General features: G+C 55.0%; 10 protein-coding genes across 10 annotated transcripts; 6 read left to right on the forward strand and 4 right to left on the reverse strand.

Annotated features, from left to right (window-relative positions):
- Positions 1–366: 366 nt before the first annotated feature.
- Positions 367–948, forward strand: KRP23_7028 (uncharacterized protein; the record flags this gene model as incomplete). The annotated part of the gene is made up of 2 exons (XM_067892292.1): positions 367–391; positions 692–948. 2 exons carry the CDS (start codon positions 367–369, stop codon positions 946–948), a joined length of 282 nt encoding a protein of 93 aa, XP_067744186.1.
- Positions 949–3112: 2164 nt separating this feature from the next.
- Positions 3113–4825, forward strand: KRP23_7029 (putative sphingolipid transporter spinster-like protein 1; the record flags this gene model as incomplete). The annotated part of the gene is made up of 1 exon (XM_067892293.1): positions 3113–4825. The coding sequence occupies one exon, from the start codon at positions 3113–3115 to the stop codon at positions 4823–4825; it is 1713 nt and encodes a 570-aa protein (XP_067744187.1).
- A 277-nt stretch (positions 4826–5102) lies between these two features.
- On the reverse strand, positions 5103–6397 carry KRP23_7030 (Alpha-centractin; the record flags this gene model as incomplete). Its single annotated transcript, XM_067892294.1, has 2 exons — positions 5103–5483; positions 5570–6397. The coding sequence occupies 2 exons, from the start codon at positions 6395–6397 to the stop codon at positions 5103–5105; spliced, it is 1209 nt and encodes a 402-aa protein (XP_067744188.1).
- A 133-nt stretch (positions 6398–6530) lies between these two features.
- On the forward strand, positions 6531–10259 carry KRP23_7031 (Symplekin; the record flags this gene model as incomplete). The annotated part of the gene is made up of 1 exon (XM_067892295.1): positions 6531–10259. The coding sequence occupies one exon, from the start codon at positions 6531–6533 to the stop codon at positions 10257–10259; it is 3729 nt and encodes a 1242-aa protein (XP_067744189.1).
- Positions 10260–10463: 204 nt separating this feature from the next.
- KRP23_7032 (Long chain base biosynthesis protein 2b) lies at positions 10464–11918 on the reverse strand (the record flags this gene model as incomplete). The annotated part of the gene is made up of 1 exon (XM_067892296.1): positions 10464–11918. One exon carries the CDS (start codon positions 11916–11918, stop codon positions 10464–10466), a length of 1455 nt encoding a protein of 484 aa, XP_067744190.1.
- A 572-nt stretch (positions 11919–12490) lies between these two features.
- On the reverse strand, positions 12491–14006 carry KRP23_7033 (Long chain base biosynthesis protein 2b; the record flags this gene model as incomplete). The annotated part of the gene is made up of 2 exons (XM_067892297.1): positions 12491–13704; positions 13769–14006. The coding sequence occupies 2 exons, from the start codon at positions 14004–14006 to the stop codon at positions 12491–12493; spliced, it is 1452 nt and encodes a 483-aa protein (XP_067744191.1).
- A 411-nt stretch (positions 14007–14417) lies between these two features.
- Positions 14418–19799, forward strand: KRP23_7034 (uncharacterized protein; the record flags this gene model as incomplete). The annotated part of the gene is made up of 6 exons (XM_067892299.1): positions 14418–14619; positions 14698–14892; positions 14994–16888; positions 17855–18925; positions 19343–19552; positions 19629–19799. The coding sequence occupies 6 exons, from the start codon at positions 14418–14420 to the stop codon at positions 19797–19799; spliced, it is 3744 nt and encodes a 1247-aa protein (XP_067744192.1).
- A 2498-nt stretch (positions 19800–22297) lies between these two features.
- Positions 22298–23191, forward strand: KRP23_7035 (uncharacterized protein; the record flags this gene model as incomplete). Its single annotated transcript, XM_067892300.1, has 1 exon — positions 22298–23191. One exon carries the CDS (start codon positions 22298–22300, stop codon positions 23189–23191), a length of 894 nt encoding a protein of 297 aa, XP_067744193.1.
- A 163-nt stretch (positions 23192–23354) lies between these two features.
- Positions 23355–24422, reverse strand: KRP23_7036 (Translin-associated protein X-like protein; the record flags this gene model as incomplete). The annotated part of the gene is made up of 6 exons (XM_067892301.1): positions 23355–23462; positions 23546–23718; positions 23784–23976; positions 24058–24130; positions 24205–24271; positions 24332–24422. 6 exons carry the CDS (start codon positions 24420–24422, stop codon positions 23355–23357), a joined length of 705 nt encoding a protein of 234 aa, XP_067744194.1.
- An 824-nt stretch (positions 24423–25246) lies between these two features.
- Positions 25247–27194, forward strand: KRP23_7037 (Coronin-1B; the record flags this gene model as incomplete). The annotated part of the gene is made up of 3 exons (XM_067892302.1): positions 25247–25349; positions 25401–25530; positions 25763–27194. 3 exons carry the CDS (start codon positions 25247–25249, stop codon positions 27192–27194), a joined length of 1665 nt encoding a protein of 554 aa, XP_067744195.1.
- Positions 27195–27293: the final 99 nt, after the last annotated feature.

Below are 27293 nucleotides of genomic sequence, written 5' to 3' on the forward strand. Positions count from 1 at the left end.
GGACAACCCTGGGGTGTTGAGCATTCGAGTGCGGACGCCTCTTGCAATGCAGGTTGCATGTTGCTGTTGCCGTGGTGATGGGCAGGCGGTGACGTCGGGCCGTGACGCGCCGTCTGCGCCGCTTCGCGGGCCAATGAGAAACGGTCTGGTTTATGTTGTGTATGATGCGTACATAGATTATGTGGCTGTAGCGTTTTAATAACTGCAAACAGTACATAAAGGCAACTCACTCGTCTATCCTGAAAAAAATCCTCCCATCTTCGACAGTCTACTGAATTAGGCGATTGATTAGACGCGATTTCTGATTGGCTCATTCCGCCTTCAACTTCAAATCCGCGATGGCACCACGATTGGATGCCGCCGCCGATGGCATTCGCCGGCGTCGCGCGGAGTAAGGGCGTATGGTTAGCCGTACATGTATTCATGTTGCCGGCTCCTGCGCTGCTGCAATATTACCCGCAACATTTGGTGCCTCGAAGTACAGCGGGGCTCTTTCCATTTGTGTAATAACCCATGACGAGATTTCGAGACCAAATTCTAACGTCAATACACGAAGCGTCCGCTACGCCGCCGTTACTCTGAGCAATTGTCAGCTCTAGGCAACCTATAACTGAATATGAAGTGCCGCGTATCAAACGTTTTGGGCCGGATTGTGCTGCACGAAAGTACTTTCGTGTAGACTCTCGTGTAGATTCCCTTTCGGTCAGTGGAGGCGTGGGCGTCCCGGCGGTGCGACGCACGAAGCTCACGACGCCTGTGGTTTTTGAGTTTCAGATCGACAAGTGCGCGGCAGCGGCAGAGGCAGAGGCTCGGAAGAGTCTGAAAAGGAAGAGTGTGGCAGTGACGGCCAAGGACGTGGAGGAGGCGTCGGCGGAGGGCGGGAACGCTGAGGCCGAAGAGAACGAGCCGCCGCTCAAGCAGCGACGAAAGTCGGCAGCCGCAGAATAGAGTGAGATGAATAATGCGTGACAGCATCTAGCGATATGACACAACAAAGACTTCCAACATGGCCGCGATCAAAGCGCTATCTGGCGCAACTCGGGGCAGTTAATCGCTATTAGCGATTACGGCCCAGTGATTCAACCAGAATCAATCAGTCTGAGCCAAGCGTTTGCGTCAGTATGGGCGCGTACCCGAAGGCAATCGGAAGTTTTAGCGGCGTCTTCACGTTTTGGCGGTGGCTTTTTGAGCACGTACCCGATGCGAAAATTTTAGCGGTGTCTTCAGGAGAGCGTACAATCGAGTCTCATGCATGCAGACCGACTACTCATTCTGCTATTTGACACAAGAAGCTCAAGCGGTGGACCGACCGGCCTGGTGGGACGAAGATGTCGTCGAGGAGGTGTGGTTACCCGTTGCTGAGGACTTCTCTGAACGGAGCGGTGAGTCCAGGGGCGTTCTTGCCCTTCCGCTGGTGGGCACGTCCTTCTTCGGTCTGAGGAATCTCAGCAACCAGTCCGTCCTGAGAAGGACCCCAATGCGCGATATCGACTTCGACGACCCAATGCTCCAAGACGACGACGTCAACAGCTGCATCAAAATTGAGCTTGACCCCACTCCTTAACAGCGCGAGCTCCTGAAGAAGATGCTCGGCACATACCGAGCGGTCTGGAATGAAGTCGTGACGCGATCGAGTGAGGACTGTTTCTGGCTGAACGATCTTACGTCGGTACCGGCCAATCTGTACCAAACAAACCCGCACGGACTACCTTCCAGCGTACCACTTCGAAGTGAATTCGAAAGTGCTCGATTCGGTCTTCCTATACTTTAAAGAAGCAATCCATTCGGCGTGGGCACACTTCAACGGCTGCAACTACCGGTCCACGCACCTAGAAATCTCCGTCGGAAGTCAAGGAAGGACCTTCAGTCGCGCAAGCGGCAGCGAATGAGCAAGACCATATACGCTACGCACCAGAAGACCAAGCGTAGAGTGAAGGACTTGCATCAGAAGGTCACCAAGTTGTTATCCCTCACCTACCGCGAGGTGCAGCTATCTGAGTTCCGAGTGTCGGAGATGGTACGACGCCGAAATCGCCCTGATGGTCGTCCTCGCGACATCAACAAGAAGACGGCTCGGATGATATAGACTTGGTAGCCGTACAAGTTCAGAAATATGCGGGAGAAGAAGACGGCCAGGACTGGAGGCCGACTGATTGTGTGCACGGAGCCGTTCACTAGGAAGACGTGCTCGCTCTGCGGAAGAATCAACCGCGGGTTAACGAGGCAGAAAGTCTTCAGATGCCCGCACTGCGCTACGTGTGCGACTGAGACATTAACTCGGCTCGTAGCATCTACCTGATGAACGAACACATGGTAAGCAGGAACTATCTCCAGGGCTGGTTTCTCAAGCGGTCAAGCCTACACCGTGGTGCTCCTGGGGAGATTCTCAATCTCGCTGGGTCAAGCATAATCACAGGCGGGGTGCTCAGTATCAACAGTCACGGACCATAGCAATTTACTGTACCGGTAACGAAGCGAAAGAGGGACTCCAAAAGCCGCAGTTGAAGCATCGGAAAAAGGCAACAAAAAGACCATCACTCTGCCCAACTTGCCGAATCTCCCTGGCTTTGGAGTCCAGAGTGGCTGCGAGGACGGTACCGAAGACTACAAATCAACAGGTTGAAGCTGGTCTGAGGTCTTTGGTGTGAGTGAACATTTGGAAACACTACCGAGTCATCGGATCCGGTGCCAGCGCCGCGGAGCTCTTATAATAAGGCGAGGATATATTGCGTTACTGTGTCCCCTTTGCAGGGTCCGAACTCTAATAACCATTCTTGGTAGATGCACAAATCCTACCAAGTAACTACATGTATCGGAGCTCTGCACTCCGATGATGTGCAGGGTCTCGGAAAAATCGTCGGTGTCAGCTCTGCTTGTGCTCTGATGCCATCGATGGGTGCAATTCGCAAAGCGGGGCCCTTTGGACACAGAGTCTATTATAAGTCCCAGACATCCGGGGCGCGACCACGAGAGCATGCAGGATCTGTAATCTGGCGCTCTGTCATGAGGAGCCTGGTCTTCGCTGCGTGCATTGACACGGCGCGACCAGCGACAGGCATTACCACCAGCGCATACAAATGCCCATATAAACCTCGATTAAGTACGAAGTCGAATGTATCGGAGAAGGTCCACGCTGATGGAGCTGGTCGAGGGCGAAGACGCCGCGCTCATGGCCACTCCCCAAGTCTCCGCGTACGGGCCCGTGACTGACAGTCTCACCCCCTCCGCCACGCACTCCGAACACGACGACCTCGAGACCGCGTCGCTGCTGTCACAACCGCTGCTCAGCTCGTCCAGTTCCTCGTCCAGCAGCATGGGATCCTACAAGCTCGGCAAGCAAGGCGCCATCGTGCTGCTATGCTGCATTAACCTGCTCAACTACGTCGACCGCGGCATCATCCCCGGAGCCCCCGAGAAGTTCAATCAATTCATCACGGACACGCTGGGCGTGAGTGTGCTGCGCCAGTCCGTGTACTTCGGCCTGCTCACGTCGGCCTTCATCGCCAGCTACTCCATCTTCTCCATTGTGTTCGGCTACTTTGCTCTCACGCACAGACCCTTCCGCATCATTGCCTTGGGCATGAGCGTCTGGGTCGTGGCCGTCGTGATCTGCGGCATCGCGCAGGCGTCCGAGAGCTACTACGTGCTCATTTTCGGTCGCCTTGTCAGCGGTGTGGGTGAAGCCTCGTTCCAGTGCACGGCGACGCCCTTTATCAACCGCTTTGCTCCCCCGGCCAAACGCTCGCTGTATCTTGGCATTTATCTGGCTTCCATCACGGTGGGCACGGCCGTCGGCTACATCTACGGGTCGATCTTTGCCAGCTCCGGACTGGGCTGGGCTGGTGCGTACTACGTGGAGGGTGTTATTATGGTCGGGTTCGTGGTCTGCTGTCTTGTGATCGTGCCGGACGAGCTGAACCGTATTCCGGCCAATGAGGCGAACGCGGAAGAGCTGGAGAACAAGCAAGGCGACGTAGTGGTGGCTACCCCCGACGACGACAAGATGAGTTCGACGGCGTTCCTGGAGGACAAAGACCGCGGTCTGCCCATGCCGAAGCCGTCGTTCATGGTGGAGTGGTGGGCTATCTTCAGCAACGTGCCGTTCCTACTAATCATCCTCGGACACGCAGCGTACACGTTCTCGCTGGCGGCCATGAGCACCTTCAGTCCTGCCATCTTCATTGGCCTGGGACTTTTTGAAAGCGAGACGACCGTGTCGCTCATCTTCGGCGGACTTGTTGCTATCACTGGCACCATTGGCACTCCTGTGGGAGGTATCCTGGTCGACTGGCTCGCTAAGAAACACCCGGACGAGATTGGTCGCCGTTGCATGATCTCTGTGAAGGCGCTGTTCTACTTCATGCTGGCTGCAGTCGTGTTCGGGCTCGTGATGGTTGCGTTTGCCAGCACCAAGATGGCCTGCCTGATCTTCCTCACCCTGTGTCTCTTCTGCATGTGCGCGCTTTCCGTGCCCGAGACGATTGCCGTACTTGAGCTCTTCCCCAAATCGCGGCAGTCCATGGCCGTTGCGGCCAACACGTTGATCATTCACGCGCTAGGTGACGTGCCGTCCCCTATCATTCTCGGTGTTATCAAGGACTCCTGGGCTCCTCTGTGTGGCACCGTGGAGATCGACGGCGAAGCGAAGCTTAACCCGCGCTGTTCGGAGGACCACGCTGGTCTTCGTGACGTGCTACTATTTGCTGTGGTTTGGCTGGCGTGGGGTGTAATGTTCTGGGCCGCTTCGGTCGTGGTGCTGAGACGGAGGCAGCAGGATGACCAGCGGCGCGCTTCTCGAGCTGGTATGCTCGACAGTTCACACTAAGCCGCTACCGTAGTAGTCATCGCATCGATGCAATAGAACGCAACGACGAAAGTGCACAGCTAAGTGTAAATAGCTATTCAGGAGAAGTACAAACCCCATGGACACGCGTATTTTAAAAAGCTTTTTCGTCTGTATTACTCGACCACTCCCAATCTTCAAACCCTCTACGCCAGCAGAACAACCGCAAGTTGTTGCCTCGCTCGCTTCACACCAAAACAACAATAGAATCGAAGTGAAGCAACGCCCGCGAATACTCTTCTGTGCTTCTCTCCAACGCCTACAAATTCTTGCGGTGCAGGATGGAAGCGCCGTATTCCTCGTACTCGCTTTTGGTGATCCACATGTTCTTGAAAGTCGCAAGCGAAGCCAAAATGGAGCCACCGATCCATGTAGAGTAGATTCGCGTGGGCGGTGCTGAGATGCGAATTTTAATGTCCTTCGGCGCTTTCTTGCGCACCTCGGCGAGCAAGCGGTCACCAAAGCCCGGGAAGAGCGTCGAGCCACCGGAAAGAATTATCTGCGAGAAGAGCGTCTTCCGCAGGTCCAGGTCCGACTTCATGATAGCCTGTACCAAGCACTCATGCACGCCACGTGCCTCCGAGCCGATAATCTCCGGTCGGAACAGCACCTCCGGGGCGCGGAATTTCTCAGGACCGATCTGCAATAACAACAAAAACACGTAAAAAAAACACGTTAATCCATCAAACACCTGCAAAGATCCCAACCATAACAAAAGGCACTAACGTTGAGTAGCGTGCCGTCCGGTAGGTAATACGCCGAGGTGTCATCACCCGAAGTGCCGGTCGGCTTGGACTTGACACTGAGCATATCCTTGACGGCAAGCGCCGACTTTTCCGCTTCCAGCTGCTCCTCCTTGGTGGGGTTGAAGGCCACGTAGCAGAGCTTCTCCTTGATCTCGCGCACCACCTCGCGCTCCGCCGACGTCTGGAAGTTGTATCCTGCACGGCGCAGCAACAGCTGCAAGTGGCGCGTGACGTCGCGTCCTGCAATGTCCATCCTGGTGATGGCGTGCGGCAGCGTGAAGCCCTCGTAAACGGGAACGACGTGGGCCACGCCGTCGCCCACGTCCAGCACGACGCCAGTCGTGCGTCCCGAGGCATAGAGACTCAGCACCGCCTGCGGGGACACGAAGAGTGATGGTACATTAAAGGCCTCGAAGAACACTTCGCCGGCGCGCTGGCGGTTGGCCACGGGGTTCAAAGGAGCCTCCGTGAGCAGCACCGGGTGGTCCTCGCTCTGTACGTTGAGCATGTCCTTGGAGTACACGTGCTGCCAGATACGGTGCATGCTGTTCCAGTCCGTGACCACGCCGTGCTCCATGGCGTACTGGATCTTGAACAGCCCGCGGTGGTGCTGCACGCGGTTGCCCACGAACACGTCGCCGCCCTCGTACGCGCCGCCCGGCATCATGCGCGTGTGCTTAGTGGCTCCCACGAAGGACGGGAACACCACCTGTGGCGTCTCGCCACCCGCGAAGCCCGCCTTCATGAGGCCGCTGCCATTGTCGATCACCAGCGGCTGGTTGCCCAACACCTCCCGGGTCGCGCTCATCTTTATTGTGGAAAGGGGGCAATAAAATCCGAGCACCCGCTTTTGACAAAACTGTCCGAGATACGACCATCACTCCTTCGCGCGGGGAGTCCCAATACAATAGTCAAAAAGGGAAAACCCCGCATTATTGACTATGGACGGCGCGGAGCGAGAGGTGGCGGCGCTGCTGGAGCAGCTCCAGGGCGCGACTGGCAACGCCGACCAGACAGAGCTCTTTCGCCGCGTGCAGGAGATCGTGCAGCACCGCGACCCGTCGGGCCAGGAGCGCCGTGTGCTGCGCAGCGCTCTGCCACTGCTGGGCCAAGTCGCGCAACTGCGAAACGCGGCGCTGGTGGCTGCGATCCTGCAGTTGGTGGCGCAGGAGGCGGCGGCGGCCGCCGGCACAGAGAATACAGCGTCGGCTGAGGCCGTGGACACGGCGGCCGCGCTCCTAACGGGGCTCTACCACGTGAGCCACACGGTTCTGCTGCTGAGCCACTCGACGGAAAAGAACGTGGTCTTGGCGCTGCAACTGGCGCTCAACAGTCTGCACGCGAGCTTCCAGGTGGTGCTGCACGCCGAGAGCATCGAGAACCACGCGGACGTGGAGCCCCGGAGTGCGTGGGGTGCCACGATCCGCTGCTTGGAAGCGGCGGCAGACGTCGTGGCCAACCCACCCGAGACGGGGGGCAGCAACCGCAGCGCGGCGGTGTGGCTGCGGGCCTGGAAGTTGCTGGAGAGCGGCGTGATGCTCTTGAGCACGGCTCAGGACGCGTCTGTGTACCGAGACCCGATGCGCTCCAATGTGCAGCCGAACGCCTGCAGCTTGGACAGACTAAGTGCTGGCACACAAGCCATTCTGGTGAAGACGCAGCTCGAGGAGTTCGGTGTCTTCCTGTTGCAGCGGATGTGCGCGACTGTCGCCGGGGCGTCGGACGCCAAGCTGGCGTTGGCGAGACGGGAGCTAAGTGTGGCCGTGAACTCGTTGTCGCTGCTTGCGGCGGTGCGACCGCAGCATATGCCGCACATTTTGCCGAAGCTGATTGCACTCTCAACTACGGTGGCGACGCCTGGAACGGAAGATCCGGCTATCCAGAAGACGTTGTCGGCGAACCTAGGCAAGCTTTTGAGCCACCCAGCGGCGCAGGCGTTCTCGGACGAGGTGACGGATATTTTGATTGCGGTGGGTGCTTCTCAACGCGCGTTCGCTGCTATTACAAAAAGCAAGGAGCAGCGAAGGAGGTATACTTCTGCTCCTACAGAGGCATCGCTGCGTAGAGCAAGGATCGGTAAACGCACAGCCACACAGTCGATCACGGAGCGAGTGGAAAATGCAAACGCCCACGCCAAGCGTAGACGTGTGAACCTTTCAGGGTCTTCAGCAGCTCCGATTTCTCGGGAAAAGGTGACGCACGATGGGATTGTGAATATGCAAGCGGTGGAAGTAGCCAACCTAGTGCTGGAGAGCTTTGCCTTCAATATGCCGCCAGCGCCACCTAATCTGCAGTTAGAGCTCGTTCCTAGCGCATTGAAGGCGCGAATGTCGAGCTTGCTCGCAAAGCTTGCGACTCCTTCATCAGTTTTGGCGATTGAGAAAAGCTCCAAGCGAATGCGGGACCCACGACTCCGACGCGATCCGAGATTACAAGCACAGAGTAAGGAACAACCGGCGTTGGTGCCAATTTTTGACGAGACAGTCATTGAAGAAGTAAGCGACTGGATATCGAAGAATGCTGCTACGATTGCGGAGCCACTGGTATCCGTTTCAGAGGACAACGTCATTCAGGTGCATCTGAAATCAGAAAATGTGGTTTGGCAACACGAAATGGCAGTCGATGCACTTGTGCGAATCTTGGAGAACGAGTATGGCGTGAAGATTCGGGGCGATGAGGCATTGCGCGAAGGTGTTGTCTGTCGACTCGCGTCCAGCCCATGGTTGCTTAGCATGGACGAAAACAGCAAGCCGGTGGCGGCAAGTGAATCACTGAAGCTGCCGTTTGTCTACCAAAAGATTTTGGACTTCGTACTGGGCGATTATTCTGTGCGATCAACTCTGGCGACAAATTTGATTTCTCAAGAGTATATTCGCGCTACGACTTGTCAGCTTGGTACGATCACCGCGGAGAAGACAGTGGATCCGCCTGGCACCACGGATTTTAAGATTTATCAGACTGTTGTCAACTATTTCTTTGACGCACTGCAGAAAAAGATGGATTTGTCCTCTTCAGCGGACAAGAAGCTGTTTGGGAGCCTCGTGGCACAATTACCACGTGTACCGGTGGGAATTCTTCACATGATTATATCGCTGTTTGGTGAGAAGGCTGGGATTGTACTCGGTATCACTTTGCTGCGTGATCTTACAAAGGAGCGGAAGGCCTGTCAGGCACCATGTCTTTTCCTTTTGTTGCGGTACACGTGCCACGAAGACGAGCACTATCGAAACTCTACCATTCGGTGTGTGGCTAACCAGCTCTATGGTATTGGTGCTCTCAAAAACGACATTGAAGAATTCGCAATCAAGTTAGTTAACTCGCTGCGGGAACCTGCAAAAGTTGACCAACCAAGTGCAAAAGATGAGGATGAAGCGATGCCCGAGACTGCGAATGAAGGCAACAACAACGAAAACGACGCGAACGGTCAGAGTGAAGAGGACACCAACGCCGATGAACCCATGGAAGCAACGAAAGAAGACAATTGGATTCAGAAGCAAGTAAAGCAAATTTCGTGTGCCGAGAAGGACACTTGCCAAGAACTACGCGCTTATGCCGACGAAATTCAATGTGAAACCGAACTATCGAAGCCCTTGGACAGCGAGCCGGAGATTCTTCGACGTTTGGAATTGTACCTGGCACTGTGTGCGAAAAAGCCCTCCTTGTTAACGCATTTGGTAGCGACGTACGCGTACGCATCTGAAACCGTACGCCAAGTGGTTTTCCGTGCCATTGAAAAGCTCATCAAGCATCTCAAGCAACGCGGAAGTGTGAATGTTGTCGCACAGCTGCACGGGTATGAGTCGAACGCTCTAGGACTGGTGTGTCATATTATTCAGATCTTGTCGATCCGTGGACGGCCGAATGAATCGTCGTCGGCTACCGATGAACTCGTACAGCAGATTTTGAAGCTGTACCATGGCCACGAGCACATTCCTGACTCCATTTCGGTCCTCATTCCCGTGCTGCCCAGCATCCGTGGTGAAATTCTGTTCCCGTTGTTGCCCCAGCTGCTGTCGCTGCCCCAGGCTCGACTGTCCGTCGCCATTACGCGGCTACTAGAAGCAATGCCTCCGCAGGTGGTAGCTCCAATCGACTTGCTGGTGGCGCTGCATCACGTCGATCTGAAGAGTGAACCAAGCATGCAAAAGAAGGTGATCAACGCCATTAACTTCTGTGTGGAACACCGCCATGCTTTCCCGTCCGATGTGCTTCTCCACGTGTGCCGTGTCTTGGTTCAAGAAGAGAAAATCTCCAAGCTCTCGCTTCGTACTCTCATTCTCAGTGTCACCGCGTATCCGACGCTGCAGAACGACATGGCATCACTTCTAAACATTCTCATTGACAGAAGGGTGTGGGAGATGGAGGACGCATTGTGGAAGGGATTCGTCAAGTGCTCGGCGCTCATCCAGCCGGCATCGTTCCCATTGCTGCTCCATAAGCTTCCCACACCTCAGCTTGTTTTACTACTGAACGAAGAGAAGGAGCTTCGCGTTTTGCTACGCGAGTTCGCCTTCACTGCGGGCCCAGACGGGCAGCCCATGGATCTTCCTTCCGAGATCAACTCGCTGCTTGAAGACGCGAAGGAGGTTAAGACTGAACCAGCCGTGGAAACTGAAGTAGAGGACGCAGATCCCGTAAAGCTGGAGCCCAACGATGAAGTCGGAGCTTAAGTAGCTCAGCTCGGCAATTAACGAGGGGTGTAGTTGGTTGCACCACCGCGTTAGATACTCTGTGCAGAGAAGAAAATAAGAGGTCCAAAAAACAAACACTTCGTACTCGTATGGATTCAAATTCTACTTGCGCATTAGCGGGTATACTTGTGTGTTCTACGGCTTAGCCGTGTCTGCACTACTAATGCTGTTCATTGTGGTTCTTTAACCGCAGGTGTGGCTACTGTAGCGAACGTGGCAGATTTCGCTCACTTCTTTTATGGCCTTCAGGGCTTCGTCCATATCCTCCTTCGTGTGCGCCGCCGAAATACAGAAACGCACTCGGGACAGCAACAGCGGTGTAGCAGGGAAACCAACTGTTACCACAGCGAGGTTGCGCTTCAAGCACTGGCGGGAGAACTCACCCACCTTCGACATGTGGTACAGCATCACCGGAATCACAGGCGAGTCGAAGTCGCCGAGCGTGATCACGCCCATGTCGATCAGCTTCTGACGGAAGTAGTTGCTGTTGTCGCGCAGAGAAGCAATCTTCTTGCGACCGATATCCGTACCATCCAGGCCAGCAATGATGTTCAACGCCGTCAGAATCTGCTGGGCGATCACCGGAGACAGGCTCGTCGCGTAGATTGCACCTGAGCTTGAGTTGCGAATGAAGCTAATGATCTCTTCCGACGCAGCGATGTATCCGCCCATGCCACCGAAGCTCTTCGAGAACGTGCCCATCAAAATATCAATCTCACTGGGGTCCACTCCAGCGTACTCGCAGATGCCGCGGCCAGTGTTGCCCAGCGCGCCAATGCTGTGAGCCTCGTCCACGTAGATGTACGCCTTGTACTTCTTCGTCACGTCCACCATTTCACGAAGACGCACGATCTCTCCTTCCATCGAGTAAATGCCCTCAATCATCACGATGATCTTCTTCCACGGGCGGTGCGTACGCGGTTGTCCCTCAGCAATCTTCGTCCGCAGTACCTTCTCAAGGTGCTCAGGCTCGTTGTGCTGGAAGACACCCACAGAAGCACCTGACGCACGCGCGCCGTTAACAATGGACGTGTGGTTCAGTGCGTCACTCAGAATGAGTGTGCCTTTGCCCGTAAGAGCTGGGATGCTGGTGGCGTTGGTGGCGTAGCCCATGTTGTACACAATAGCCGATTCCTTGCCGATGAACTTGGCAACCGCCTTTTCCAGCACCACGTGCACCGACGTCGTACCGAACTCCATGGGCGGCACCGTGGACGCCAGCGAGAACTGCTCCACCGCCTGGAAAACATCGTGACTGCACGTGTTCATCCAGTCGTCGGCATAGCCCAAGTAGTTGTACGAGCCCAGGTTCAAACAGCGCTGCGGGGGCGCGTCCAGGAGATCGAACGTCTTGTTGTCGTCCTTGGACGCGCGCTGGACCAGGTCAATGTGGGCGCCAGGAGCACCCGCCACCGGACGGTTGAAGACGTCCTGTACGCGGTGGTACAGGCGGCGGGTGTAGAAGCTCTCCCACGCGACGAGCAGCTTGGCCAAGCCGGAACGTGCCTCCTCCGAGCGGTAGCGGGAGACGCCCGAGAGGCTCGCCGCGAGGTCACGCACGTGGCCGAAGGTGATGAGGATGGAGTACTGCAGAAAGCACATGATGGCGGGGAACCATGGCACGTGCTCGGCGGCCATGGCAGGCGATGCAGAGGCCAAGGAGGCTGCAGGAATTTGTGAATGCCATTTTGTCAACGTTTGCACGCCGTTTGGGACATGCTTGGAACGCGATCCTTAACGGATAGGGTCGTATGTAATATGGAAGGTAAAATGGACTGGAATGAGAGGATAGAGAGAAGTTAGGATGTTAAATACAAGATTTGCAAGGTAGTAGACTTGAACGACTGCAACGATTGTGAGTGGCGCGCTCTTTATCTTACTGCCTCCGACTTGGTTGGGTGCGTTGCGTTGCATTGCGTTGCGTTGGCACTGCACTCAAACTCCCCCAAGCTGTTTGGTCTGTACCGGGCGTAGTCGAAGAAAAAGGAGAAGCAGCAGTGTTGATGCTGACGCAACCAAGGTCAAGGCCCAAGACAGAAGAGGTTTTCAAGGTCAGTACAGATTTCTACGTGGCGTGCGCTTTCGTTATGTTAGCGGTGGCTGAGAACCAGCCAACACGGCTAGAAAACTAACTTCCCGGATTCCTGTTCGACGAGTGCACAACACAAGCAAGACCGAACTCCGCTGGCACGAGGAGAAGGTCGTCTTATCTAAGAGCGAGCGTTCTTCTCGAAGCGGATATTGCACAAGTCCGAGACCTCCTTCAGCGTCACCAGCGCAGTGTCCATATCCTCCCTAGTGTGCGCCGCCGAGACGCAGAAGCGTACACGAGCGAGCAGCAATGGCGTAGCAGGGAAACCAACCGTTACCACAGCGAGGTTGCGCTTCAAGCACTGGCGGGAGAACTCACCCACCTTCGACATGTGGTACAGCATCACCGGAATCACAGGCGAGTCGAAGTCGCCGAGCGTGATCACGCCCATGTCGATCAGCTTCTGACGGAAGTAGTTGCTGTTGTCGCGCAGAGAAGCAATCTTCTTGCGACCGATATCCGTACCATCCAGGCCAGCAATGATGTTCAACGCCGTCAGAATCTGCTGGGCGATCACCGGAGACAGGCTCGTCGCGTAGATTGCACCTGAGCTTGAGTTGCGAATGAAGCTAATGATCTCTTCCGACGCAGCGATGTATCCGCCCATGCCACCGAAGCTCTTCGAGAACGTGCCCATCAAAATATCAATCTCACTGGGGTCCACTCCAGCGTACTCGCAGATGCCGCGGCCAGTGTTGCCCAGCGCGCCAATGCTGTGAGCCTCGTCCACGTAGATGTACGCCTTGTACTTCTTCGTCACGTCCACCATTTCACGAAGACGCACGATCTCTCCTTCCATCGAGTAAATGCCCTCAATCATCACGATGATCTTCTTCCACGGGCGGTGCGTACGCGGTTGTCCCTCAGCAATCTTCGTCCGCAGTACCTTCTCAAGGTGCTCAGGCTCGTTGTGCTGGAAGACACCCACAGAAGCACCTGACGCACGCGCGCCGTTAACAATGGACGTGTGGTTCAGTGCGTCACTCAGAATGAGTGTGCCTTTGCCCGTAAGAGCTGGGATGCTGGTAGCGTTGGTGGCGTAGCCCATGTTGTACACGATAGCCGACTCCTTGCCGATGAACTTGGCCAGAGCCTTCTCCAGTGCAATATGCACGGGGGTGGTGCCGAACTCCATGGGCGGCACCGTGGAGGCCAGAGCGAACTGCTTTACGGCAGGGAAGACCTCCTTGCTGCACGTGTTCATCCAATCGTCGGCAAAGCCCAAGTAGTTGTACGAGCCCAGGTTAAGGCAGTGCTGGATGCAGCCATCCTTGTTGTGCAGCGTCTTGTTCTCGTCCACCGAGTAGCGCTCGATCAGGTCAATGTGGGCACCTGCCAAAGCAAATCAAAGTCGTCAGCATATTTCTCCCCCGTTACAAAGAACAGCAGGACGCGCCTGGTGAACCAGCCACAGGACGGTTGAAAACGTCCTGTAGGCGGTGGTAGATGCGCTTCGTGTAGAAGTTCTCGAAGGCCACGAGCAGCGGTGCGTAGCCCTTCTTGGCGTTCGTCGAGTAGCGCGAGCCGCCGAAGATGCTTCCGGCGTGGTCGCGCAGGTGGCCGAAGGTGATGAGGATGGCGTACTGAATGTAGCACAGGAGGGCCGCGGCCCACGGCACGTGCTCGGCCGCCATGGCGAAGGACAGGAAGGGGGGCGACTGACGCTTATCCGACTATGCGCCTGGGGTCCCTTCACTGCTGAGAAAAACAGCAACCGTGTCAGTACCGGTATTTTCGAGACCAATCAAATGCATTCTCGCACCCCATTCGTTGAAATGCTGCGGCGTGCTGTGAGGTGGCTCAACCTCATTGCTCAACATCGCCGCGAATAAATACGGCAGCAGAAGGAAGGGCGGCATTTTGCTGGAAGGTGCCCTTGTCTGACAATGATTGTCGTGTCGCCTTCGCCTGGTGATGGAACTAAACTTGGAGATTCCCAACGAAGATGCGAGCTTTTTAACGGTGATTACGCGCATACCGATTATTACCGGTATTACCGGCGCTCGAAACGACGCGAAGGGCTCTCCGATCCGCAGTATGCGCCGATGGAGCGCGCTGTGCGCTCACCGCAGTCTCGCCACCGCAAGCGCCGCCTGCTCGAGGCCACGCAACATGTATCGCCCCCATCCGAGCGCACGCTGGTCGAGAGCCTCGCGGCGCAAGTCGCGGCCCTGCAGAGCCCCGACCAATCCGTGAGCGTCTGCGTGCGCGTGTTGCGCAACGTCAAGAACAGCGTGTACCTGCGGGGTGGGTGGGCTGTGATGCAATAGATTAGTAACAGATAAAGCGTGGGGACTAACAGAGAGTTGGTGGCTGACTGCACAGCGCTGGCTGCTCGAGCGCTTGGACTACTGATGTTGGAGAGCCGAGCACTGGCAGATCGGCTTCGACTGGAGACCGAGGGGTTGGTGGACGCTCTGCTGCAGCTTGTGAGCTATTGCCGCCGTAGTAGGACGCAGACGACGGATACGAGGCGTGTGCATGTCAACTGCTGCCTCGTCATTTCACTGCTTATGCAAGGTACGAGACGTTGAAGGTGAGCGAGGGGCTGAAGAGAGGTGCTGCAGAAGTAGCTAGCAGGTGATGATTGATTGTGGTGTGTTGTCTTCTGGTGCATCTAGCTCCGTCGCAGCAGCAGCAGCAGCATCTGCAGCTTGTGGTGTCCCTGGACTCGGACCTGCTGGTCTTGCAGCCTCAGCCTTCCGAGCGAGAGAGCGCGAACCTTCTTTTGACGATAGCAGGACGGCCGGCGAGTGGGGACACGTCACGGCCAGCGAGTGGAGAAGATGTAGGTGGGATGCTTGTCGTAAACCACTTTGATTCTGTCTCTGATGCGAAGAGGAAGTCGAAGAAAAAGAGGAGGCAAGCTGGCAATTGGATGCCCTCTCCACCTCGAGCGGCGGGGAGCACGAACCAGCTTTCACCTCCGCGTCAACAACATCGCAAGGTGGCATGGAAAGAGGACGGCACTAGTACTATCCCTGGTCAGGGACTTGGGCGCTCTACGATGCAACGGTATGCCGCTCATTCTTCCGGAAGCAGAAACGTGTATAAAGTGAACGGTGAACTAGCTACGGATAACTTGGCCGCTAACGTTGCCAGACGGGAGACCCCGAGTCGCATTTTCAAAATGGAGCGGCATCGCTTGATGACGCCTGTATTTCCTCGGCAGAACAAGATGGACCCGGCTCTAAGTTCACTGCCACTGATCCAGCCAACCGGTGTTCAGCGCATGTCTGGAGGAGAGGTGCCTTTAAAGAATCGAGACAAAGAAGACGGCGTGGAAGACGCAAAACTTGCGCACGTACTCCCACCACATCCCGCGTCAGAAACGCTCTTACACCCGAAGGACATGCTAGAGATTTTTCGCACTCGTCGGATGCCACTCGCATCTCCAGCGTACTTTCAGCAGCACCTCCGAGACGGCGGAGAAAGTGATGCAAAAACCAAAGATGGGAGACATTTAGTTCCCAGTCGGCTCCAGGTTACCCGATGGGACCAATGGAACAAGGAACACGAACATGATGATGATGAAAGTGAGCGCGAGGCAATGACGGCCGTGGCTATTGTCCCAAGGGGACGTCCTGTTGCTGCTGCTATCAACGGAAATGGATTCAACACTGATGCGGTTAGTCCATCCAAACGTCAGGTGGCTGCAATGAAATTGTCACCAGAGGAGAACGAACCAGCAACTCCAGCACTTAAACGCCAGCGACTACGTGAAATCTTGTCATCTCCCGTCGATCCCAACGAGTTCAATGTGCGGCAACTCCGATCCCTTGCTCAACGTGTGAACACCTCAGTTATAACGTCGCTTGGGTCTGAGATCACACGTGTAAGGCATGAGGAACACCAAGCACGGCAGGAAATACATTCAATGATTCAGCAAGAACGCGAGCGATTGCCGCTTAAATTTCTCTTTCAGCTGCCTGGAGGTGCCGCGTACTGTCGTCATCGAATGCGGCGGGCTATGGCGCTTTGGATACTCGAATTTGAAGACAACCAGCGCCGCATGGCTCTCATGCAGTGGAAAGCAGTTGTAGAGCATGCGCGATTTCTGGCGCGTGGGGAGGAATATCACCGCCAGGCGACTAAGAGGCGTCTCAAGGTCGCTATCGAGTACGTGTTGCGTGGGTATCAGCAGCAAGGGCTACGAAAATGGGTTGAGGCTACCCAAGTGCTCATCTGGCGGGACCGCGACGATGCAGTGAGGCTCATTCAGAGAGAAATCCGACGCCATTCAGGTCGCCAACGCTTTTTGGCACTGCACCGCCATCATCCTTTTGCAAGTCTTGTACTGCGGGACATCTACCTCGCCCCAGCTCGACCAGATCTACCGTTTCGGATTCCAGACGAAGTCCGTGAGCACAGACGGACACTGTGGCGATCAGCCGAGCTCGTGCAAAGTGCATATCGCTATCGACGATTCCGTATTGCGCTCGCTCGCTACCGTGTTGCGGCTATTAAAATTCAGACACTTCAACGCATGCGCGCAGTTCGCTCTCACTATCACCACGTGCGAAAACAAATTATACTCGTGGAGGCTCGAATCCGAATGCGTGTTTGTCGTGATGCGTTCTTAGCACTTCGAAACGCAGCACTGTTCGTTCAGGCAGTCTTTCGAACGGTTCGAATGCGGAGGCTGCGTCGATTAGTTTTGTGTGCGCAGCGAAAAGAAAGCGAACGTTTGTTGTCCAGTATCGCGTTACTGCAGCGAGTCGCACGAGGCTTCCTTGGTAGGTGTGCTTCGCGTGAACAACGAATTATTCGAGACCAGGAGTGGCATGCTGCGCTCACCTTTCAGCGTTGCTGGTACAAGCGCAATAATGAGTGGTCTACGTTCTTACTGCTCGGATGTCTACGCGAAAAGGAGAATGAAGAGCGCGAATTCGACACCCAAGTGCTGGCTTACAAGAGAAATCACATGGCACGCGTGATTCGCCGAGCGTGGTTGGCGTATCTGGCTACGAAGCGCAATAATGCTACTGCTTTCATTCAGCGAAATGTGCGCCGGCATTTTGCTCAGCAACTAGTCACGTTAATGCGTCGGCAGAAAATGGCACATCGACGAATTAAGTGGTTTTTTCGCGTACAGCAAGCTCATCGCATTCGGACAGCAAGATATTTGCAGTTCTGGTGGCTCAAAGCAGTGCCGGGGAGAATGAGGCATCATTTGTACGTGCGTCGAATCCTGACTGCTCAGGAGGACAAACGCCACCAATTTGAACGAGACCAAGACGCTTCATCTCGAATGCAAGCATTGGTGCGTGGTCATATGGGCCGGCAGGTTGCGCTACGCGAACGTTGTGCCCGCTCCATTCAGCGTGCTATTCGTGTGCATTTAATGCGCAAGCATTTCCGGGAGGAGATGACACGCATCAGAGCTGTTGTATCACACCAAACGACTGGCGAATGCATTGGCACAGCTCTGCGCAACGTACTCGAATCTACTATGAAGTTGTACAATGCATCTGCATGCCAGATCCAGCGCATTTTCCGTGGTTGTCACTGCCGAATGCATATCATGAGGAGTATCGTTTACACAGAGTTGCGCACGCGCATGGCAGTTCGAATCCAGCTCAAATGGCGGCAAAATGCGCACCAACGAGCAGCACGAAAGCTTTTGCGGGCTCAGAAGCGCAAGCGGACGAATCCTTTCCGAGCGGAAAGCTCAATGAGTGTCATCGTTGATAAAATGTTATCCTCGTCAGCCGAGTTCTACGAACCAGACGATGATCTTCGAGGGATGGCTGTGCAGGAATGGTTACATCGACTTGGTCTTGGTCCGAAGTACAGTGAGCTGTTCCAGAAAAGTCGCTGGGTTGCCTCGACTGATCCGGTAGGCGCACTAAAGCGGCTGCGCGAGCTTGGTATTGACGCCTGCGAAGAAAAACTGGAGAGCATTGGCGTTCACGACGCTGAGGATATGCAAATGATAGTAACCAACCTGTTTGCCTTCCAGACGATCCAAGAAACAAAGAGACAACGCCGGTTGTTGGCTCTGGCACGAGATAAGCAAACGCTGCTTAAACGCAGTTGTGATTTTGCGCAAAAGCATTTGCAAGCCCGCGTTGACACAGAACAGCAGTACGAAAATGCGCTGGATGAAGTGCTTCAGGAAGCTAAAGAGTTTCGGAATCCACCGAAAGCTGTGCGGGAGAAGCAAGCAGTTTGCACCCGCGAGCTCGCAGATGCCGTCAAGAAAACATCGGAAGCCCACGCTAAATGCGAAGCTGCAGCAGCGCTGCATGCTGCCCATGTTCGTGAAATCGCCACCCAACAGCAGCAGTTTGCTACGCGACAGGAGCCTAGAGAGATCTCTGCCGTGCACAGTTTACGCAGTCTCAAATCAATTGACCAGCTGAACGTGGCTCGCGAGATATTTCTTGAACGGTTTCCTGGTTTGGATGCACGGGCACTTTCCTTTGTCAGTGCTCTTGAGGAAAACCAAGTGACCAGGTGGCAATTACAGCGCTTCTTCGAGGCGTATACTACAACCTCCGAGGCAAAACTCAATATGAAAGAGCTCACGTTCTTCTCGTTTGAAACCGAGGTAAAAAGACATGACTACACAAGATTCGGTCATTGCGCAGACATTCTGCAATTCGGTCATGAACGAATGGCGGAACTCATGGGGATTTCTATGGAGTTGATTGTACTCGGTGATGATCATACAAACGTCGATGGCCAACGCGTCGTAACGGAGCGCTTGTTGCTTGAACGCATACTCCTGGGAACTGTTACTGCATCTAGAAATGCTCGTGGCAATCAGGAAAAGGCACTGATTTGGCGGATGGGAGCTAACACTATTGCCAAGATGAACGCAACAGCAATAAAGCTGCAGAGTCTTTGGCGTCGGCGGGCTGGGAACAAGTTGGTGGCCGGCCTACGAGTCAATCGACGCCACCAAGAAATCCGCGAGGAGTATCTTACTGAGTATCATACTGATCACGTTACGCCACTTTGGCAGTCGGAGCGCAAGAAAGAGCAAGCATCGTTGGATGCTTGGCTAGAGGAAGAGGCTAAAGCGCACCGCATTCGTCTTCTGTGGAATATTTTACGCTATCCGTACGTCGAGGAATGGGACGACGATTGGCAGGTATATGTGTACGCAACTTACTCTCGTCAAGCGGATGCTACCGAGGCACCGCTCGGTGAAGATCAACAGCCACTGGAGCAGGTGCGCATCAGGAGCGTTGTCACTGAGAAGCCTACTTATACAATCGAGGAAGAGGACAAGGTTGTCCAAATTCAAGCCCAGACGCGCCGCTTTCTTGCACAGCGTCATGTCCAAGAGCTACAGCGATTGCATCGACGAAAACGCCAGCGTATCGCACTCGAAGCTGAGTGGGATAGTGCTCGACAAGAACGGACGCAGCTACTCACGCTCAAATTTCAGTTCCAGTTTCGAGGCAATTCTCACGTAAGCTCTTGGTTAGGTGATCGAGTGAAGTCAAAGCCTGTCGTATCTTCACCAATACGTCGAAATGCTATCGCAGGATCTTCAGCTAAACGCAGCACTAACTCAAACAAACTTGCTGAAATGCCTGCACCTGATCGAGCCAAGTCACCTACAAAGGCAACAAATCGAGCTCAGCGACGAGATGCTGCCAAGGATTCGGCAAAGATCAGCAACTCAGTTGCTCAGGAACAGCGACGTATTCGATGCCACACCACGCTCAATGCTGCTGTTGACGCACTAACTCCAGTCTACCATGGCAGTGTGCATGCTGAAAATCGCCGCAATTGGAGCTTCCCGGCGCACTCGCGCCCAGGTAACGCGCACGGTCGAGCCATCGTACGTCTTCTGGAGCAGATACCGACTTTCTATCGACAACTTGCGCCTGAGTCACAAACGTCAACCTCTCTACGATATACAAAGATGGCTCTTCGTTTCGGTTGGGAAGAAGTACTGCCAAATGCAACCACGATACCGTCAGCAGTGAGCTCGTCTAATGCACCACCTTCGTACTTTTTCAACAAGGACACGCTACAGACATCTTGGGAACGCCCCGATTACTCCTTCCACGAGCAGTTTGCAGCGATCCGAATCCAAGCACTCGCTCGGACTCTCTTGGCTATCAATGCTCGTGAAAGGGAGCTTGCAGCTATCTCTTTTGTGACCGCCGTTCAGGACACTATCTGGCGTGCAGCACAAGTCGGTTGGGTCGGCTATTCCCTGGAGGGGATGACATCTGCCGTGTTTTTGAGTAGATTTGGACTGACCAAGTACGTGGCATCACCTCTGGGTAAAGCTCCGCTGAAGGATCTTCTAGACACCGTCTCATCCGAGCAAAACGCTAAGAATCTTGGGTGGAGCAAGGAAGAAGTTGCATTAGTGTCGACATTTCCTAGGATTCGTCCACGCCGGTTCCCACAGAGCTGCACTAGAGAGACATCCGTTTCTGCGAGCACCAAACATCCGTTCAACATCCTCCCAACCGAGCGTGTGGTCTCACAGTTCGTGACCCAGAGTTTTCCGAATCAACAAGGGCGTGTTGCTGGCTTAATCCGCGCGTTGCGTAGCTCGACGACGCCAGTTTCGTATCGACAGCTAGAGATGCACCTTCGACGATATGCGGGACGCCCTGATGATGCAATTGCAAACGTTGGCGAGATCGCCTCCCTTTCGTTCGCCACACGGGAACCACAGGAGAAGTCAATTTTCATGTTTTATCGACAGTGTGCAGAGCGCTGTGTGGTTTTCGCTGCCAACCTAAAACTCTCGACACTTCAACGCGAACTATCAGCTGTGCTACGAATGCCACGACGATTGTTGCTATCGTCTCCAACGTCGTCATCACCGACATTGGTAGAAGGAGGATCACAACCACTTGGCGATGCTGAGGCCATCCTGGGAACAGCAACAACCGCCGCCGTCATACCCGTTGTCCCGATTTCTGCAGAAGAGGAAGAACGATGGCTAACAAAGGCTCTATCTCGATACCCACACTGCGCGGTGAAAGGCCTCTGGGAAAACGAGACGCAAACGTCGTTTTCATACGCTCAAATGGCTCTGTATCTCCGTGAAGAAGCTCTAGAGCGTGTGCTCGCCTGGGAACATACGGCCCTATTGTGCCAAACAATTTTTCGGATGCTTCGGGTGCGGCGATGGTACGTCGCTACTCTAAGAGCTCGAGCTCTCGCGACAACGGCGATTCAGTGCGCGTGGCGGTCGTTAGGTGCTCGGGAAGTGCGTGCACTGCTTGAGTCTCAACAGCAATCGCCATACGAACAACGGTTGGATAAACGCACGGCCACCTTCTACTTTGTCTACACGCCCACAGACGAGAAACTGCTAGAGGAGCCTCGTGATGAAGTTACTGGAGGAATCCTACCCTTTCGTCCTATGATACAGGATCGGCTCACGAAGAAATGGATGCTCGCGTGGCCACACTACATGCCAGCCTCTCGCCGAGCGCGTGCGTCAAACCCAGGACCTGGTATTGAGACGCCATGGGTTGCTTGCAGTCTTTGCGTCGCAGAACGCGCAGCTCGCCGCTGTTCCGAATGTTATTCACCTACCGGCGACTACGAGGATTTCTGTCTTGCATGCTTCTACGACCGCCACTTCCCCGCTGAGGTGGCGACTGGTTTGGAAGATTTGAGCTGGCACACGTACACAGCGTTGAACCCGTTGAGCACGCCATTTTTCCGCTGTGTTGAGTGCTCAAGGCCGTCCAACCTTCGGTGTTTGCCTTGCAACGAGCACTACTGTGAACGCTGCTTCACACGTGTGCATGCTCGAGGAAAAACACGTTCACACCACGCACGTGAATGGTACGCAGCTCATGCTGCTGCTTGTGTTGAGTGCGAGACGAGAGTAGCGTGCCAGAGGTGCCTTACATGCCAAGATGCACTTTGCGAGACATGCATGACTCGCACTCATGCTCGTGGTCGACGAGCAGACGGAAAGACGCACACCATGGAGTTGCTTCCGCAGCCTCTTGAGCCCGGTGAAGTGTACTGCGAGCAGTGTCACGCACGTCGCGGCGATGAACGTTGCGAGTTCTGTGCCCAGACGCTCTGTGCGGTTTGCCACTGGAGCTCTTCATCACCAACTGGAGTCCGAAGCAGTAGACATGCACTTGTGTGCGTGGAGACGGCCTTAGCCGAAAAGCGACGCGAGTTACTTGGAGATCGAGGGCTGTGCGTTGAATGCGGCAAAGCTGCTGATCGTGAATGTATCACGTGCGGTGACCCGTACTGCAGCGTGCGCTGGATGGGGAACCCTGGGTGCTTCGAGCGTTTCCACAGTAAAGGAAAACGCTCTGATCACACCTTCACGATGGTCGAAGTGCCGACAGAAATGCCGCAGGAGATTCTCGCGCTTGAAGAACAGGTTCGAGCCAAACGACGACGAGATGCTGAGATGGCCGAGCAAGAAGCTAAACGCATGGCTGCAGCGTTACTGGAAGAGGAAGGAGCTGCAGCAATGAAGCGGGTTGCCAAGACACGGCAAAAGAAAGCCAAAAAGAGCAGAAGCAAGAAGCGGTTGTCGATGGACGCAAAGAACTGCGCTGTCCCGCAATGTCGGCGCCGTGCACTCGTGCTTGGTGTTCCTGGTGTGTCGTTTTGCCCTGATCATTTCACTCTCCAGCACGCGCTTGAAGTCGCTGGAAAAGACCCTCTGGAAGCCGCACGATTGCTGGCGCTGGTTGAGAGCGGCGGTGGGCGCGTTGTGAAGGGTCAGACAACCGGGTGGAAGACGCTGCTGCCGAGCAAGCTCTTTTCGCACGGTCACCGCGACGCACCAGGTCAGACAAAAGAGGCTTCATCGAGCGTCCAGGCGGAATCCACAGCCACTTCATTCAATTGATATAGGGAACGGGTACTAGGTCGGGTCATTGATTCTTCGGGCAGTGTTTCTCGTTGCCACTGTTATTCGCACAGCGCACCTGTAGTCTGAGCCAAGATGTCGTTAATATCTGGCTCGTTGTTGGGCCCTTCAAACATTCGTTTGCTTTATCCCACCTCGCTAGTTATTCGTCGTTATCGTCGCGAGCAGGAGCTGCCGGCGTTTCTTGCACCGAATGTGCCTGCAGCGTCAGACCCGAGTTCGTGACCAACGACAACTCATACAGCGTATTCTAGCAGCACAGTCACGACACACAACCACAAGTTATTAGCCCATTTCCAACCTTCCCAGCATACAAACACGCCAGCATCTCACCTCCAGCTTGCGTAGGTTGTACTTGACCGAGTCGAACTTACGACGCAGCGGGCCGTTCCGGAAGTCAAACTGGATGAGCTCTCCGGAAATGGCCTCGACTAAGGCCTTGCATCGCTTGACCTCCTCCACGTCCCTCGCCGTGGCCTTCACGACCGCGAACCGCATCAACTCGCCTGCACCATACAATCACCTGTCAGCCCGAGCTGCAAAACAGCTTCAACATGATCCCCCGTATCACCGGTGAAGTCGATGACGCCGCCTAGGTACTCCTTCTTCTGCACAACCGGCACATCGCGACGTGGCAACAGACTCTTGGTGTCGAGATAGTAGCAAAAGCATTTAGCCTCTGTGTACTCCTCCAGTGAGGACGACAGTGCACCGTCCCGCAGCGAGGGGTTTTCCTCCGTGAGCGCCACCAGCTCCGGAATCACCTGTTCACAATAGAGTCGTCAACAATCAGACCCCCGGTAGTCTCCACTAAGCTGTATAATATATGTCTCCATAGCCGCCACCTTTTCCGCGTTGTCCAGTAGCTTCAGCGCCTCATCACGGTCCGCGCGGTGCAACGCGAAGATTGCCTGTTTGCTGTTGCGCAGAGAGTGATTTATATATTGCAATTAATAATGCAGCTGTGTGAGTATTGCAGTGCAGCCGCGAACCTGGCTTTGAGGATCTCTCGAGAGCGCTTAATGATCTTCTCGCGCATCTCGTCGTACTCGTGCATCTCTGCGCAGAAACGGAAGGTCAGCGCAGGGTGGTAGACTGAAGTGGACAGAGCATACGCACCGCGGTTCATGTCCACAAAGTCCTGGCGCTCCAGGAGCGCCTCGGTGCTCGTTGCTGCAAGCTCCATTCCGCTTGTCCGCTGTCGCTTCATCTGACCAATGATTGGCAAAACAGTACTTCGAGATATGCGTTAAAATATGAAAACGGCAAAACAAAAAAAAACGTTTTCGATGTTTGAAAGCTATTCAGAACGAAAGAGAGCTGGGACTACGTCCTAGAACGATAGTACTGCAAATAAAATCGTCAAAGCAGGCATACAAGCTACAACAACATACTCACCATACATGTATTATAACAGCTGTCGCTTCGTCTATCAAGAAATCAATGACCGCCTAGCTCGCATTGCAAGTACTCGGGTTCAACCACGACGAGACCTGTCTGTATACGGTAGAGGAGGGCTTATGGTGATGTTCGAGTATAATACCTTTTGGCATTGCAAAGCAGCTCGATTTCGATGGCTCTCTCTCTCGTTTGTGTCGTGTGAGACAGCCTGTATTAGGTCTGAAAGTAGAGGGCTCGCGTGCTCGAGAACCACCCAGGGCACGTTCTGTGATAAACATTGTAGCAACAACAAAACACGAGAAGTCGCTGATGCAGATAAGGGAATCACTCGGAGCGAAGCGCATGTCCCCGACTGCACAACGCAACGCTGAGGAGTGCACGTACATGTAGAGGCTGTAATGGGGGCTGCGCTCAAGCATGTTCCGCCCCGGCCTTGGCTTGAAGAAGTGTACCGGTACGACGCGACGATGCGAAGTGCCGCTATCTGCTATAATTGCTCTTTCAGTGAGTGTCTCTCTTTCTGCAAGCGAAAATGCCACTACCTTGCTAACAGTTTTTCGCAAGGATATTTGGAAATGGGGTATTAACCAAAATATCAGAAAGGGGTGAATCCCACCTCAGCAAAGCGAAGAAATGCCTGCCGCTCAATCTTTGCAATGCCCAGCACGCGTGTTTCAACCCAAGGCCAAGGATCGCCTCGATAATATCTCCCTCGTCCCGATACCTGACGGGGCAGGTGAGGCAAGATACAGCTAGCTTTTGCAGGTTCATGACATCCGTCCTTCAGATTGTGGCAAGCCAACAACAGCAAATCAGCAGAGGTTTTTTCCTCGCGAGGTTTTACTTTCGACGTGGCCAAGCTTGAGGTGGCTCCCCCCGCTGTGCATATTCAAGAAAGAAGCTGCGAGGACTAAGAGGTGAGTGCGCGTCGTCCGTGTCCTTGCGTCTCCGCCATCTCCACCGCGCGCTGCACACGCAGGAGCAAGCGCAAGCTGCTTGCACTTCGTCTGCACATACTGTGCGCGCGTGTAGCAGTCGATTGGCCGCTTCCCGCGCCGAGACCCGACACTTTTGGCGGAGATGGCGGCAATTGTCTGATTCTGCTGGTCTGAGTCTGATTCTAACTGCAATTTTTGCTGGTATTGGCAGTCCCTTCCTGTGCACTGCTGTCGCCGTCCCCGCCATGAGCCACTTCGTGCGCCAGAGTAAGTTCCGCCACGTGTACATCGAGCCGGCCAAGCTCGAGTCATGCTACACGAACGTGCGGCTGGCCACAGCCACGGGCGAGCAGAACTACATCAAGGGCAACACGAAGTTCTTCGCCGTGTCCATCCAGGCCGGCGGCGGCGCCATGGCCGTCGTGCCGTATGAAAAGGTGGGCAAATTCGACCCAGACTTCCCGCTCATCTCGGGCCACCGCGGCGCCATCCTGGACTTCGACTTCAACCCGTTCCACGAGCACCTGGTCGCGTCCGCCTCGGATGACACCACCATCAAGATCTGGGGCATCCCCGAGGGCGGCCTCGCCGAGACTTGCGTGGACCCGCTCGTGGACCTCACGGGCCACGGTCGCAAGGTCACGCTCATCAAGTTCCACCCCACGGCCAACAACGTGCTGGCCAGCACGTCGGCCGACTTTTCCGTGCGGCTCTGGGACATTGAGAAGGGCTCCGAGATCGTCAAGTTGGAGGACCACGGCGAGAACCTGATCCAGGACCTGGCCTGGAGCTGGACCGGCAGTCTGCTCGCTACCACGTGCAAGGACAAGGTGGTGCGTCTCTACGACGCGCGGTCGGGGCAGGTCGCGGCGCAGAAGGAGAACGCGCACATGGGCACTAAGAGCGTCAAGATGAGCTTCCTTGGCAACAAGGAGACGTTCGTCACGGTGGGCTTCACGCGTCAGAGCCAGCGTCAGTTCAAGGTCTGGGACCCGCGTAACCTTGACAAGGAGCTCAAGAAGGTGGACATCGACCAAGCTGCTGGTGTCATCATGCCGTTCTATGACCCGGACACGAACCTTCTGTACATGTGCGGTAAGGGCGACGGTAACATTCGCTACTACGAGATGTCTGAGGGCGAGCCCTTCGCGTTCCCCATCAGCGAGTACCGCTCCACGACGTCTGCTAAGGGTATGGCTATGATTCCGAAGCGTGGCTGCGACATCATGAAGTGTGAGTCCACCCGCCTGCTCAAGCTTACGTCGAACGCCATTGAGCCGCTGCACGTGTTCGTGCCGCGCAAGTCGGATGCTTTCCAAGACGATATTTTCCCTGATACGTACGCCGGTATTCCCTCGATGACTGCCGACGACTGGGTGGGTGGTGCCGACAACTCGCCAGTGTTGATGTCTCTGCGTCCCGAGATGCAGGGAAAGATTACCAACGATGGCAAGCGCGCACGCTCCGCCTCCAAGGCCAACAGCGTGGGCGCTGGCATTGCGGCTCGTGTGGCTCGCTTCGCACGTGGTGGCAACAAGGCGGACAACACGCCCGAGGGCAAGCTCAAGTCCGAGTTGGATACTGCCAATGCACGAATCGCGCAGCTGGAAAAGCTGCTGCGCGAGAACGGCATCTCGTACTAAAAAGTCAGCGGAGGAACCTGCTGCAGAAACTGAGTAGGGGGCTGTTATCCTCTATGGAAGTTAAATTGGAATGCCGTTGGGAGCGTGGAGATCGTATGG

Source organism: Phytophthora ramorum (genome assembly GCF_020800215.1).
Source record: "Phytophthora ramorum isolate Pr-102 chromosome Unknown Phyram_PR-102_s0006, whole genome shotgun sequence".
NCBI classification, from domain to species: Eukaryota; Oomycota; class Peronosporomycetes; order Peronosporales; family Peronosporaceae; genus Phytophthora; species Phytophthora ramorum.